This window comes from Ovis aries, chromosome 24, assembly GCF_016772045.2.
Source record: "Ovis aries strain OAR_USU_Benz2616 breed Rambouillet chromosome 24, ARS-UI_Ramb_v3.0, whole genome shotgun sequence".
Lineage (NCBI taxonomy): Eukaryota > Metazoa > Chordata > Mammalia > Artiodactyla > Bovidae > Ovis > Ovis aries.
Window position 1 is genome coordinate 39528197 of NC_056077.1, and position 14824 is coordinate 39543020.

Sequence of the window (14824 nt, forward strand, 5' to 3'; positions counted from 1 at the left end):
CCCTCCTGCAGGAATCTAGCGTGTTTCTGTGCAGTCAGGTTGTACAGACAGCGCCACAGGCTGGAGGCCAGAATGCATGCATGCAGGGCTGGAGAGAGGGTGCAGGACCAGCTCCCTGGCCTGGGGCACAGGCCTGCATTGCCCGGGGCCCCTGGCTCCGCAGCCATTTCCTAAGCCAGGGGTCCCCAACCTCCCAGCTCTAATGCCTGATGACCTGAGGTGGAGCTGATGTAATAATAATAATAATAAAACCTAAAGTGTATAATGAATGTAATGTGCTTGAATCGTCACAAAACCATCCCTTCCCCAGTCCATGAAAAAATTGTCTTCCACAAAACCGGTCCCTGGTCCCTCAAAGGTCGGGGACCACTGACCGAAGCCAACAGCTGGAGCCAAAGGCTGGGTCCCGCAGGCACCTGGCCCAGGGGACACCACCTGGCTCGAGCCGCGGAGAGAAAAATCCACTTTTCTGGGAGTCTGGGCAGAGAGTCTCAGAAGTGGGGAAGGAAGGAAAGAGTTCCTCCTGCAAAGTCCCGTCTACTGCTGAACCCCACGCTCTGCTGGCTGCAGAGGGAGGAGTTCGCGAGGCCAGCTCAGCTGTCACCCAGCAGGCAGGACTTCCCTGGTGGTCCAGTGGGTAGGAGTCCGCCTGCCAGTGCAGGGGACTCGGGTTCCATCCCTGCTCCCGGAAAATACGGCCTGCCGCGGGAAGCCTGGCGCCAGGAAACGCCCGCTGGTTTGAGATGCGCTTTTCCTTCGTGCTGGGACCTCCTCAGTTTTGCTGACTTGGCTCGAATAATTGCATAGTTTAGGTTTCTTTTTCTGTCTCTCCATGTGTCCTCCGTGAGAGGCCACACCCCAGACGTGGAGCCACAGGGGACAGGGCTTCTGTGGGGTCCGTGTCCCTGGGAGGGGCTGGCCGTGGAAGGCGAGGTCCCAGGCCTGCCCCCGCCCCCTCAGGCCCCTGTGCCCTCCCGTCCTGCCTCCCAGGCTGAACCTCCGTGAGCTGGGCCCTGGGCCTCCCACATGCGATGGCTGGTCTGGATCATGGCCTCGGTCGGCACAGTCTATGTCTTCTTCTTTCATGAGCGGTAAGCCGGGGGAGGGGGTGGGGGAAGGGATGAGGTCTCGGGGGAGAAGGGTGGGGAGAGGGGGCGGGGTCTCAGGGGGCGGGGTGGGGAGAGGGGCGGGGTCTCAGGGGCGGGGTGGGGAGAGGGGGCGGGGTCTCAGGGGGCGGGGTGGGGAGAGGGGGCGGGGTCTCAGGGGAGCGGGGGGGGGTGAGGGGGCGGGGTGGGGAGAGGGGTGGGGTCTCAGGGGGCGGGGTGGAGAGAGGGGGCGGGGTCTCAGGGGGCGGGGTGGGGAGGGGGCGGGGTCTCAGGGGGCGGGGTGGGGAGAGGGGTGGGGTCTCAGGGGCGGGGTGGGGAGGGGGCGGGGTCTTAGGGGTGGGGTCTTAGGGGGCGAGGTGCCTCCATCAGGGCCTCCTCCCTGTCCCTGGCGGGAGGAGACCTCAGCATGTCTCCCGAAGCGTGTGGGCACAGCCGCGCCTGGCACCCCTGTGTCCAGCACAGTCCATAGGGTCAATGTGAAGAGTTAAAAAAAAAAAGGTCATTGTTGGTGCTTCGACCCGCTGAATGGGGTCTTCCTTAAGCTGTGTTAGCAGGTGAGGAGAGGGTCTCAGGGCCGCCCACCCACTTCCATCCTGCTGAGACAGGAGGGAAGTGAGGACGAGGGGGAAGGAGACAGAGCTGGAGAAGTGAAAGGCAGCCACAGACCCCGGACTGTCCGAGGACAGCGGACGGGTATCAGTTGGTGCCGCTTGGGTGGATGGAGAGCGATTGCTCGAGCCTTGGGGTGAAAGGTGCTGGGATCGAACAGTAATGCCTGCCCTGGGTTGAGCAAGGGAGGAGTCCCCAGGTATGCTATGCCCACTCAGCATTTGCCACCCTCGAATGTCAGTTCACAGGTGTGGAAACCCAGCCTCAGAGAGGGAAAGGGACCCGCCCACGGCCACCCAGCTCTGCTAGCACTTGCTGGGTGCAGCTGGGTCCAATCTGAGCTCAGGGGTGCTGGGCAGAGGGCAGAGTCCCCTTCCGTTACTCTTTCTGCTGGGGGTGTCCCCTCCCAACCCGAATGGGGGAGGTGATGCCCACGGGGAGGCCGCCCCGAGGCCATGACGCCTTGTCTTCCTGGCAGGTACAAGCTCGTGGAGCTGCTCTGCTATGTCATCATGGGCTTCTTCCCCGCCCTGGTGGTCCTTTCCATGGTAAGTCACCCGTCCGCCCTGACCCCGGTGTGAGCCTCGCGTCTGGCTGGAGGGGGCCCAGAGTGGCACTGGAGATGGTGAGGCTGAGCCTTCTGCTCTGGCAGATGGCGATCTCAGGCCGGGGGGCCACCTGACTCACCTGCCAAGGCAGGAGGCGTGCAGGTCACCCTGGGCTCCCCTCCTCGGTTACAGGGCACCTCTTCGCTCTGCTTCACCTCAGCGGGTTCATTAGTCCCTCTGGGCTCCAGTTTTTCCTGCTTATTTAGGGATCAGGTAAGAAAACTCAGGGGAAGGGACTGGAAGGGTGCCTGCAACAGAGTAAGTACCTGCTGGCTAAATTACATCTATGATGATAATAACAATAGCGCAGGTGGCCGTGGAGGCAGAGCCGAGTCTCCAGCTTGTGGCAGCCCCCTTGGCGTCCCTACTCAACGTTTTCCCTGTGAAAACATGAGTTTGTTGTTCAGTCGCTGAGTGACCCCCAGGGATTGCAGCACTTCCCAGTTCTTCACTGTCTCCCGGAGTTTGCTCAAACTCATGTCCATTGAGTCCGTAATGTGAGTTATCTAATGCCTCTTCATGAGAAACGGAAAAGATACACAGCAAACCATTAAGGATGGTTAACAGCAAGTCTCGGTGGATCTGCAGACATGATGACTTGTTTGTTCTTTTACAAAAGAAATGGAATCACGCTGTATGAACTGATCTGCAACACGCTTGTCTCACTTGGCGTGATGTCGGGGGCCTGTGACATAGAGCCGTACCTGCCTCGGGAGATTGTTGTGAAGATGGCATTGGATAACTCATGTAAGGCCCTTAGGACGGGGTGTGGCAAGCAGTCCGTGCTGAGGAGTGTTACTGTGATATGTCTTCAATAGTCAGGCATCACCCTGGAGGGCCGGGTGTGTGCTTGTACATACCTCCAGTGAAAAGCTGCCCAGCTGTCCTGAAGACTGAGGTGGGTCCCCACATGGGGAGGTAGATGAATCCCCACGAGACTGCATCGTGGAAGTGATGTATCAGGATGACAGGCGTGGCCTGAGCCCCCTTATCTTAAGTGACCCGTCCCTCTGGGCACGTGCATGCTTATGAAGTGCGTACTGTGTGTTGCGTGCATTTAGGCGAGTCTGGAAGGATACCATCAGACACGGTTATTGGTGGTGAGCAGTGAGACCTGTGGGAGGGGGCCCAGGAGACGGGGCGGGAGGTTCTTACTCCCCCGTCCCTCCTGTTCCCCTTGAGCCCCCGTAACAACCACCCAGGTGTCACTTGCGCTTGCCTCGGAGGGCCGCGAATGCCGCTCTTCCTACTGCTTTTGATTTTGCTCTAAAATGTTTCACCATGGATCAGTTCAGTTCAGTTCAGTTCAGTTGCTCAGTCGTGTCCAGCTCTTTGTGACTCCATGGACTGCAGCACGCCAGGCCTCCCTGTCCATCACCAACTCCCTGAGTCCATCCAAACTTACGTCCATCGAGTTGGTGATGCCATCCAACCATCTCATCCTCTGTCGTCCCCTTCTCCTCCCGCCTTCGATCTTTCCCAGCATCAGGGTCTTTTGCAATGAGTCAGTTCTTTGCATCAGGTGGCCAAAGGATTGGAATTTTAGCATCAGTCCTTCCAGTGAGTATTCAGGATTGATCTCCTTTAGGATGGACTGGTTGGATCTCCTTGCAGTCCAAGGGACTCTCAAGAGTCTTCTCCAACACCACAGTTCAAAAGCATCAGTTCTTTGGCGCTCAGCTTTCTTTGTAGTCCTCTCTCACATCCATCCCATGGAAACATATTACTTTTTAAGAACTGAGATGAAATACACATGCAGTTTATGGTTTTAGCCGTCTTTAAGTGTACAGTTCAAGGGCGTGAAGTTCATTCGTCTTGTGCAGCCATCCCCACTGTCCATCCACGGGGCTGGCTCACCTTCCCACACTCTGTCCCCATTAAACCTCACTCCCTACAGTTCCCCTCAGCCCAGCCTCTGGTAGCCGGACGGCCACTGTGCTTCCCAACCGTGAATTTGACTCGTTCAGGTCATCAAGGCCTACGGTCGCCGTCCTTCAGCGGCTGGTTTATTTCACTTTGCACAGCGTCCTTGAGGTTTCCTCTGTGTTGTATCATGTGTCAGAGTTTCCTCCTTTTTAAGACTGAGTAACACCCCATCATGTGAACGAACACGGATTCCATTTTGCTTATCCATTGTCCTCCTGGCGGACGCTGGGTTGCCTCCCCGCTTTGGCTACAGTAAACGATGTTGCAGGGAACCTGCTTGTACAAGTATCTGTGTGTGTCTCTGCTTTGCCTTCTTCGATGTATTGCTTTTTAGGAAAGATAAAAGCTTCGAGATACCCTTTGAGACTGTGACAGAAATGCGTCACACATGGGAATGAATCTGCGGGGCGGGGGTGGGGTGGAGAATTGATGGCAGGGGTGTGTTGAGATGTCCCTCCTGGGACTCTGGGCGGTCCCGCCATCCACGTGTCTTCTTGTCGGGGGGGTGGTGGGGGGGGTGGCTGGGTGGCTCTGGTCTAGCTGGCCGCTCATCTGACCTGTGCTCACCCTTGTCCTTGCCGACAGCCTGACACCGAGGGCATCTGGGAGCTGGTGGCTGGAGGGGTCCTCTACTGCTTGGGCATGGTGTTCTTCAAGAGCGACGGGAGGATCCCCTTTGCCCATGCCATCTGGCATCTCTTTGTGGCATTCGGTGCTGGCACCCACTACTATGCCATCTGGAGGTACTTGTATCTGCCCAGCACCCTGCAGGCCAGGGTGTCCAAGTGAGGCGGCCCAGCCTGCGTGGGGACATGTAGGCCTTTGGAGCAGAGCATCACGGGGAGTGTTCCTGCAACCCTAAGCCCAGAGCACAGTGCCCAGGCCCGTCTGCCCCCCCATGGGTCAAGCTTTCAGTGGGTCCAAGATCACTTCTGGTGATAAGCCGGACCATCCCTTGGGCTCTAGGTGAGAGAGAAGGCATGTAGTCATTCTCTCAGAGGAAAAATGAACCCTGCAGTGCGTTCCTATTCTAGACAGACATTTCCTAAAGCAACCAACGTTCACATCGTCAGAAAAGGGGGCAGACGCGGTCCTGGCCAGTTGAGGAATGACGGGCCTCGCACGTGCTTCTCAAGGCCCTGAGAAGTCTATCGGGGAGTCTGGTGTTACTGACACCCCGGGTGGCCTGGGCCTCCTTCTCTGCTACCAAAGTCCTGGCTGGGGGATTACCCTCTGCTCGCGGGGGACATCCCCCTGCTTGTAGATCAGGGATGGTGAGACTCTGTGACCGTGGCAGGCATCGCCAGTCAGCTGCCGCGCAGTGCGGTTTCAGAATTCTTTCCACGACTTCTCTGGGCAGCCACTGCTAATCGAGTCGGCACTCATGAGGGCCCCCTTCTTTGCCTTGCCCGCCCTGTGCACTCTGCGGCGGGGTCGTGGCCAGACCACTTCGGCGTCTCCGTGTTGGGGAGCGGGCTTAGTTCCCTGGCGGGGGCATTTGGGGGCCGTGGGGGGAGACTGAGGTGCACCCAGAGCAGCCTGCCATCCTGCTCCGCTGCAGTGGGTTCTCAGCACAGAGGGCGAGCGGCGGGGGAGACGCCTCCTGTCCCTTGGCCCTTTCTTCTCTTGCCGACAAACCCAGAGACATTACGAGAGCTGTTCATTGGGGTGGGGCAGTGTGGGGACAAGCAGACCCCAGGAACTCTGTTCGCTCGCTCCAGATTTAGGGTTTGTGATTCAGACTTTCAGTGGGTGCTGATCAGCCGCCCTTGGATGCTCCTCAGATGAGCCCTGGAGGGAAGGCCTCGGGTCGTTTGATGAGGATCTGGGCAGAATGTCCGGGACAACCCCAACCTGCGAAGCCTACAGCAGTCCCAAGACCAGGAGGCTTCCAGAGGTGGAAGCCTGACTAACCAACCCTCAGCCAATGTCCTCAGCCCTCTCGCAGGGCTGGGCCAGTGCTTGGGACTGGCACACGGGCATCTGCTGGGGAGGGAGCCAGACCGCCTGCAGAGTCTGACCTGGTGTCTCAGACTGCATCAGGATCTGCGTCTGGTTAGACAGACTCACTCTGAGACTCCCAGCCAGGGTCAAGTGGGCAGAGACAGGGTGCCTTACGCCGAGTTCTCACACATTCCAGGGTGTTTCAGGGCTCAGGCATCTGGAACCCCACATTTGAGACGATATTAAGTCCTCTGACACATCTTCAGGCGGGCGGGTTTCTGAGCTTGGGAATTTTTGTTCTCTTGCCTGGGTGTGTGTGTGTGTTTGTGCAAACCTGCCCTGTGAGCCCACCAAGGATTTCCTATCAGTTGGGGGTCACGGTTGGAGATGGGGGAGGGGAACTTTGAGGGGGAGGGCAGGCTCGCCCTGGTTGAGGGCAGGGACACTGTGACCCAACCTCTGCTGGGGTCTGAGGTGGGGGAGGGACCACATGGGTCCTGGGATGCTGTTTAGGAAAACTCCCGAAGCATGGCACCATGGCAGGCCGAGACGACAGTCCCGTTGTTGAGGGGCTGATGGGGACTGAAGCCCAGTGGCCGGGCCACGAGCGCTCAAAACGCTCACCCGGGACTTCCTGTCCCCGAGCCTCTGCAGAGCTCTTGTGATGCCTGCGTTTCCTCATGCTTCTCCTGGGTACTGGGTATGACATTTCTGCCTAGACAGCCTGCTCCTTTATCCCCACACCTTTTGAGGTGCCTGTTCCTCTGATGGGGACTCTGTTCACCCCCTCATCCACCCAACTCCTACACAGCCTTCAAAGCCCCACTCAGGCATTAGTGCAGAACTTCTGATCCTCCTCTGATTTAGGGGCTCCCCCCACTCTGCTTCCCAACACCCCCCCTGCTCACCTGCCCACCCGTGTTCCTTCATCCCCTGGTACTTGTGCCTGCTGCCCAACACATGTGCTCCTGGAGGGAGGGACTGTGTCTGCCAGACTCGGGACCAATTCCAGCGTCCTCCCACCTCTTTGGGAAGGCTTGGGCCAACTCCTCAACCTCTCTGTGCCTCAGTCTCCTCTGCTGTACGATGAGTGTGGTAAGGCGACACCTCGCAGGTTTGTTTGAAGACTCAGCAGGAGGCTGAATGTCAAACCCCTTGGCCTGGTATCCTCGTTAGCTCCCTGAGTTGGAAAGCAGTCCCCAGTGGTGATAGTGAGAGGTGTGGCAAAGCCTGTGCCCCTTTGGAATGAACCACCAATGGTGGAATGTCTGACTACGGACAGGCTGGCGAGGACACTGGAGGGTGTTTGTGAGGACACTGGAGGGTGTTTGTGCAGCCTTGACCACCCTGCCCCCAGCCCCCCAACTCCCGTTCAGGACTTGCTTCCCATGAATTTTCTTCCCCAGCATCATTCTGAGAGTGAGTTTCCCAGGATGCCATTTAACCCAAGACCCTGGTATTCCTTCACATATATCACAAATATTGCAGGCAAGGAAAAGACATTCCTTAGTCCCTCGTTAGGTAAGACTCTCTCCGGGTAGCATCCTAGGCTGTGCCCGGGGGCGAGGGGCGGGATGGTCAGGACACTGGAAATTCAGATGCCCGCCAGCTCCCTCGTCCTGTCCTCCTTTGAGGCCATCCTGTGCCAGGATGACCCAGCAAGACAGCTGTTGTGTCCCAAGGAGCCGGGAGAGGGAGCAGTTGGCAGCAGAGTGGCCTGTTGGACATTCCGGGCACTTCAGTGACCGCTCCTGAGTTAGGTGGGCACTGCCAGGGCAGGGCGAGAGGTGGAGCTGGTGCGAAGGTCGGGGAGGAAGGCAGGAGCCGGAGGGGGTGGGGCTCACATTTCAACAGCGTGCCCCCCATGGCATTCCGCGCTGGTGGACCGGCCTGCTGTTGACCACCTGCTCAGTTAGTCCACTGGCGATCGTCACGACAAACCCTAACAGGCGTGCTTGCTGCTGGAGGCCTGGCCGCCGGTTGGCGGGGTTTCCCTGGAAGACCCAGAGCAGAGCTCACCCAGGGCTGTCCCCTCAGCCCAGGGGAGGGTTCCGTCATTGTCACAGACCAGAGCTGCCTTTCCGTCTTTCCAGTCGCAATTGCATGTAGAGCGGAAGCAGGGCCGAGCACCCCCCTTTCCATCAGCCTCCGGGTCAGGCTGGGGAAGAATCCTAGGAAAGCATCGGGAGTGGAGGGGGTCCGACAGAGATGGGACTTGTCGGTGGGCCTGGATCTGAAGCCCTAAAGCCACCTTGGCTGTGGGTGGACACCCCGCACAGAGGGGTCATTTAGAAGGTTGCAGTCCCGGGGCTTCTGGGGGTTTTCAACTCTTCCCAGCTCTGCTTTCTGTGTTTGTGAAAGCTGAAGCGCTCTGAGGTTTTTCCTGTAACCCTGCTCAGGCCCCTGCAGCCGACCCAGGCCTCCACCAGGAACAAGGCAGGGTGGCGCTCAGGCTGCCCACAGCCCCCGCGCGCTGAGACGGGCAGGTGGAGCTCAGAGGCTGGCTGGGCCTGGTGACCTGGTCAGAAAGGACCTGTCAGACGTGCCACTGCAAGCTGTGTGATCAGATGCTGAGATGCAGGCTCTGGGCTTTGTGGGGTGCTGAAGGAGCCCGGAGAAGCCCCAGCAGCCACTTCCACACGGTGGAGCGGCTCAGGAGCACCCACAGGTTACAGGTGTGGGTACAGGTGAGGGAAAGAGGCAGATACTGTATAGTATCATTATGAAAGGGCTTTCCTGGTGGCTCAGTGGTAAAGAACTCGCCTGCCAACGCTCAGACAAATGTGCGGAAGGGACGGGGGATGGTGAGCGTGGCCTGGCGTGGTCTCCACCTCCTCCTTCTCCCTGAGGCGGAAGACTGGGCAAGGAGTTCTGTGTGTCTTGGCCCCTTGGTGTCTGGGGCCAGATGAGGCAGGCTCGTGACCAGGGTCTGCGGGACACTGCCCTGCCTTTGCTCTCATGTCTCTGCTCATTGGAAGACACCTCGGGGCTGTGGTTTTCCAACTCAGGTTTGGGACGAGCTTTGCCTCTGCCCCAAGTCGGTCTGGAGCCCTGGTACCCCAGGATGAGGGAGACAGGACTCCACAGGGAAACAAGGTCTGCACGGGTCGGGATGGCCGTCTGAGACGCCTGTGGGTGGCAGCGTGTGTCCTAGTGACTGGGAGGGGTGGCTTTCCTTCTTTTTCTTTTTGGCTGCACCAGAGCTTGTGGGATCTTAGTTCCACAATTAGGGATTAAACCTGGGCCCACAGCAGTGGAAACTTGGGAGTCCTAACCGCTGGCCCACCAGGGAATTCCCCTGGGGGGTGGTTTTCTTATGTTTTCATTATAATAATAAATACTTACTATAACATTTTCAGAAAATGCTAGAAAGGTAGAAAATATTTGCCAGCACCTACTTCAGATAACCCCGGTGGCTCAGACCATAAAGAATCTGCCTGCAATGCGGGAGACCCTGGTTCAATCCCTGGGTCAGAAAGATCCCCTGGAGAAGGGAATGGCAACTCACTCCAGTATTCTTTCCTGGAGAATTCTGTGGACAGAGGAGCCTATAGTCCATAGGGTCACAAGGAGTCGGGCACGACTGAGCAGCTAACACACACACACACACACACACACACACACGCCTCAGATAACCACTTCTAGTTTTTTTCTTTCTATTCCCCTCACTCAGTGGGTACTGTTTTTTGTTCATTTTGGCTGGGAGACCTGCGGGATCTTAGTTCCCTGACCATGAATTAAACCCAGGCCCTCCTGCAGTGAAAGTGCAGAGTCCTAACCTCTGGACCGCCATGAAGTCCCTCGATGCGTACTTTTAAATTTTGATGTTTTCTTCTCTTGCCATAGACACCTTTACAGCCTGCTTAAAAAAAAAGAAAAGACTTCTGTTTCTCCTTATCTCAAGCTCCTTGTAAACATTCTTTTAAAAGCCTCCATTAAGTGGACGCACCACAGTTTCTTTAATCATTCTTTTAATTCAGGCGACAAGCATAGATTGCTCTGTAACGAGGATCTTTCGCCATCAAGTTTCCCCGTTTGCTTTCGGCCCCTTGCAGACGGTAGGCGGAATTGCTTCCTGCTCTGTGGGTTGCTGCATCCTGGCCGCCACCATTCCTGTGGACACTGGGCGGACTGTTCCTACAGCTGGCCACCGTCCTCATCCCTGAAGGAGTCCGGGCTTCCGGGGACCTCCTGCCTGGCTGCTGCCAGAGAGCTGGATTATCTGGGAGGTTTGGAAAAGTCAGCCCATGAGGCATGAGGTGTGAGTGGTGGAGGGGGAAGGGAGCACGTGTCTGTGTGTCCTCCAGGTGGCCTGTAGACTGAGGGCAGGAGGAGAAGGGGGCGACGGAGGCTGAGGTGGTTGGACGGCATCGCCGACTCAATGGACATGAGTTTGAGCAAGCTTTGGGAGATGGTGAAGGACAGGGAAGCCTGGCGTGCTGCAGTCCATGGGGCTGCAAAGAGTGGGACACAGCTGAGCGACTGAACAACAACAGGTGGTCTGGTGGCTCACGAGAGGGAGAGGCTGGCGGGCTGTGGCGGGCTGTGGCTGGGTGTGCATGCTGACCCTGGCTGACGCTGTCAGCTGCTGGTGGGAGGTGAGAAGCCCTTCCTGGTGTGCTTTACACATGTGTGGTGCCGTGGAGACCAATTGTCAAGTTTTCAGGAAACTTTGGGAAGTCCTTAAACCATGGCTAGTGTGGATCTGGCCGAGTGGAGTATCTACAATTGTGGAAATCGGCAAAGCCCGCACATCAGAGCTTTGCCTTTTGGGGAGCTTGTTTACCAGCGGGCTGGAGCCCGCGCCCCGGGTAGGCTCTTCTCTGTTCCATCCCCTCTTCATGATTAGCAGGTCAGGCACACCCTATTGGGGGGCTTCCCAGGTGTCGCAGCGGTAGAGAACCCGCCCGTCAGTGCAGGAGACATAAGAGACACCAATTCGATCCCGGGGTCGGGAAGATCCGCTGGAGGAGACGAAGGCAACCTCCACCAGTATTCTTGCCGGAAGAGTCCCATGGACAGAGGAGCCTGGCGGGCTGCAGCCCAGGAGGCCACCAGGAGCGGGGCGCGACTGGGCACCCGAGCGCACAGTCGTGCGCAGTCACAGACGAGGGCTCCTCCTCACCCGTGTTCTCGCGCATTTCCCCCACGAAGCCTGGCGAGACGAAACTGCTGTTTGTGCGTCTTACTTGGGCAGGCTGAGGCTGCTCAGAGAGGCCGAGTGATTTGCCCGGGGCAGCCCAGCGGGCAGAACCCAGGGCGCGGTCCCTGGCTGAGGCCTCCTTCCTCCTCCCGAGGGGCCGGGCTGTCTTTGCTCCCGAGTGCTGAGCTCTGGGCCGCAGGTGAAGGCGTCATCTTAACGTCCTTCTGGGGCCACGTTGCTCCCGATTTGGCTGCTGAATCCCCGAATTCCTTCAGTTTTGCCTGCGCCTCGGCAGGTCTGAGGGTGAGACCGCGGGTATTTCCTGCTCCCAGTGGTGCTTGTCTTCTTAAGGCGCGTGCGTCCAGCCGACAGCTTTCCCACCAGCCCCAGAAGGTAAAGGCAGGGTGCACACACGCTTTAATGGGTTCACGCATGGAGAAGCGACCGCTCTCATCCACCCAGCCTGTCGGGTGAGGGCTTGGGGTCTGCTGGGCCTGGCACGGCCATGACTGATGAATCCATCTCAGGTCCTCTCGGAATCTCTGCCTATACCACGCCCCCACCTTCTCCCTGCAAACCTGGCCTCACAGTGGGCTTTCGAACCGACGTTTGCGCTCGTCGTGGGGGCCCGGCAGCCCGTTTCGGCAGGGTGGCCTGTGCGTCCTGGGGTTGGCCCCGCGCGACGACGTGTCAGGCTGCAGGGTGCAGGGGTTAGCTGGCGTTCGTGTTTTCCAAGCCTTCTTAATACCCATCATAAGAAATGCGTTTTACACGGCGACTCCATTTGTATATGCCCCGCCCTGAAACAGGACCTGCTGGTGGGGCGCACTGTGACACCCCCTAACCTGCTCCGACCCCCCGGCTCTATCTTATCCTATGGCGTTGCTTTCAAGCTGGAATGATTCTGTGGCCCACTGGTGGGCCTGCATCCTCAGTTCTGGGAACTGCTCTGGGCGCACTGTCTGAAAAGCCCTGGGCCTTGGTGTTAGGGGCTTCGTGCCAGTTGGCCGTGATCGGCCAGGGTCAGCATGGTGCCGTGCCTCGGGAGCCTGGGTGTCCCAGGGCCACGTGGGAAGCTCTGAGGGTCTGGTTACTGCCAGCCCTGACCCCCTTGAGGGAAATACAGCGTCAGTCTTTGGGGGTCTCTTGTCCTGGTGATGTTCCCATGTTCAGGGGCCCATGGAGCTGAGTGGTTGTAGACCAGGAGGCGTTGGGAAGGCGGGAGGGAGGGAGGCATCCAGAGGTTTTGGATCCAGAGTTTTGGAGGAGCAGCTTTGCCTCTGTAAACAATTTCAGATTTCAGGCTCTGACCCTGGGGAATGGCTCGGCCAGCAGTCCTGTTTACGCCGCCAGGTTGCACGAGGAATCTGCCCACCTGTGTGCAGGTGCAGCCCCTGCGGCTTGTTCAGCCCTTTCTGTGGGGTGGGGTGGAGGGTGGAGCAGTGAACAGGAGCTCCGGTTGTCTTTCCTATTCGTTTTTACAGATCCGTCATGTCTACAGTGTTTGGGATTGGCACATTTGTGGCATGACTTTTAAAAACCGTCCTGCTGGTACTGGACATTTTCTGTGGTTGTGAAACTGTCATTTTGTATTAACTCGTTATTGGATAAACATTTGTATTAAGAAGAATAATCCTGCTGGCGAATGTGGTCGTTTCCAGTGGAGTAGAAAGAACTTAATAAAAATTCAAGATGCCTCACTCTTGCCCAGTTGTCTTTTTCAAAATAACATTGGTCAAAAGTTTTTTTTAAATAAAAGCTGTTCATTGTAGGAAACTTGGAATATTTAGAAAAATATAAAGGAAAAACTGTGTATTGCTGTATAAGATGTTATCCTGTGATGTAGTCTTAAAACAGCAAATAACCGTCAGTCTCTCTTTTGGCTTCTGTTGGTCAGGAATTCAGAATCGGCTTCAGCTGGTGGGGAGAGTCAGCTGGGGAGGCTGGCCAAACACCCTGCTTTAAAAGGTAGATCGTGGGATTTCCCTGGCAGTCCAGAGTGGGTGCAGGTTTAATCCCTGGTCGGAGAACTAAGATCCCAGATGCTGAGTGGTGTGGCCAAAATATATATTTTTTAAAGTAGATTTTATTATTATTCAAGGATGGTGAGACCATGGATCAGGAGATGACTGCCAGTGAAAAGACAGTTATTCACAGACCCCAAGAGAAGGAGGTGGGCACTGCCAGGCAGGGCTACAGTGGGAAGCACCAGGTGGGTCAGGAAGCAGACGGAGCGGGGGAACGTGGACCTCAGCCTTCGCTGTGATTTCCCTGGGAAGGGAGCAGCGGGGCTCTCTTGGTCTTTCCGCACCTCTTGCCCAGAATTTGCCCCGGCTGTGCGCGCACGCGGTTACTTCTGGTTCTTCATGATTTTCTTGTATAGTGTAGGTCGAAGTGCAAGCATTGCGCCAAGGGGTCTCGGGTCCCAGCCTGTCTCGGGACCTCTCCCAACATGCTCCCAGGCAGCAACAAATCAAGTAAGCAGTAAAGAATTAATCTCCACAGAAATGGCAGACCCAGGCGAGCATTTCGGCTCAACAGTGTGCCCTCTAGAGGCCACAGGTGCTCAGGTCTTGTGTTTATCACAAGGTCCCATTTTTGGCTAAGGAAATTAATCCTGATTCCTGTGTGGTCTGAGACATACTCCCAGTCGCAAGAGCGCTAGAACTTCCAGAGACGTCACCACAGGAGCCGTTTAATAATCACTGGGGTAGAGGATTTCTTAAAGCAACCCCCCAGCCTAAACTCTTTGACGGTTAATATGATTCAAGTTTATGACGGACCCAACACTCCAGAGTAATTTGATGTGGTCTACTTTAATTGGAAAGACTGATGCTTAAGGTGCAGCTCCGATACTTTGGCCGCCTGACGCGAAGAGCCAACTCATTGAAGAGACCCTGATGCCAGGAAAGACTGAGGGCAGAAGGAGAAGGGGGCGACAGAGAGAGATGGTTGGATGGCATCACTGACTCAATGGACATGAGTCTGAGCAAACTCCGGGATGATAGTGAAGGATAGGGGAGCCTGGCGTGCTGCCGTCCATGGGGTTGAAAGAGTCAGACATGATTTAGCAACTGAACAATAGCAGAATGTTAGCGTTACTGTTGGTTCCAGTTAAACACTGCCCAGGCTTCATTTCCTGTCAACATGCTAATGACTTTTGAAATTTGTTGTTTCCTACATTGGCAGGCAGGCTTTTTACCACCAGCACCATGTGGGAAGCCCATATATATTTATTTATTTATTTATTTTTTCTCTTTAACATTCTCTTCTATTATAGGTTAGTACAAGATATTGAGTATAGTTCCCTGTGCTGTATAGTGGGTTATGCTAGTGACTTTGAGTTGCTATTTCCTAACTAAATAGCTCACCTGAGGTCCAGATGCCTAGCACCTAATGTTGGATGTCTACATCAGAATATATGCACCAACTTCAAACTGAATAGCATCAAGTACTGTGTCTCTGTAGTCCTGGTGCCCTACGCATTA

The 14824-nt window shown here is 56.4% G+C and overlaps 1 protein-coding gene across 2 annotated transcripts in view; it reads left to right on the top strand.

Annotated features, from left to right (window-relative positions):
- The window catches only part of RADIL (Rap associating with DIL domain), a 121312-nt gene that overhangs the window by 44656 nt on the left and 61832 nt on the right, over window positions 1-14824 (top strand). For both annotated transcript variants that reach the window (XM_042240547.2, XM_027961229.3), the window contains exons 5-6: window positions 991-1091; window positions 2194-2263. In XM_042240547.2, the coding sequence (XP_042096481.1) occupies window positions 991-1091; window positions 2194-2263 (171 nt within the window). The remainder of the gene's footprint in view (window positions 1-990; window positions 1092-2193; window positions 2264-14824) is intronic.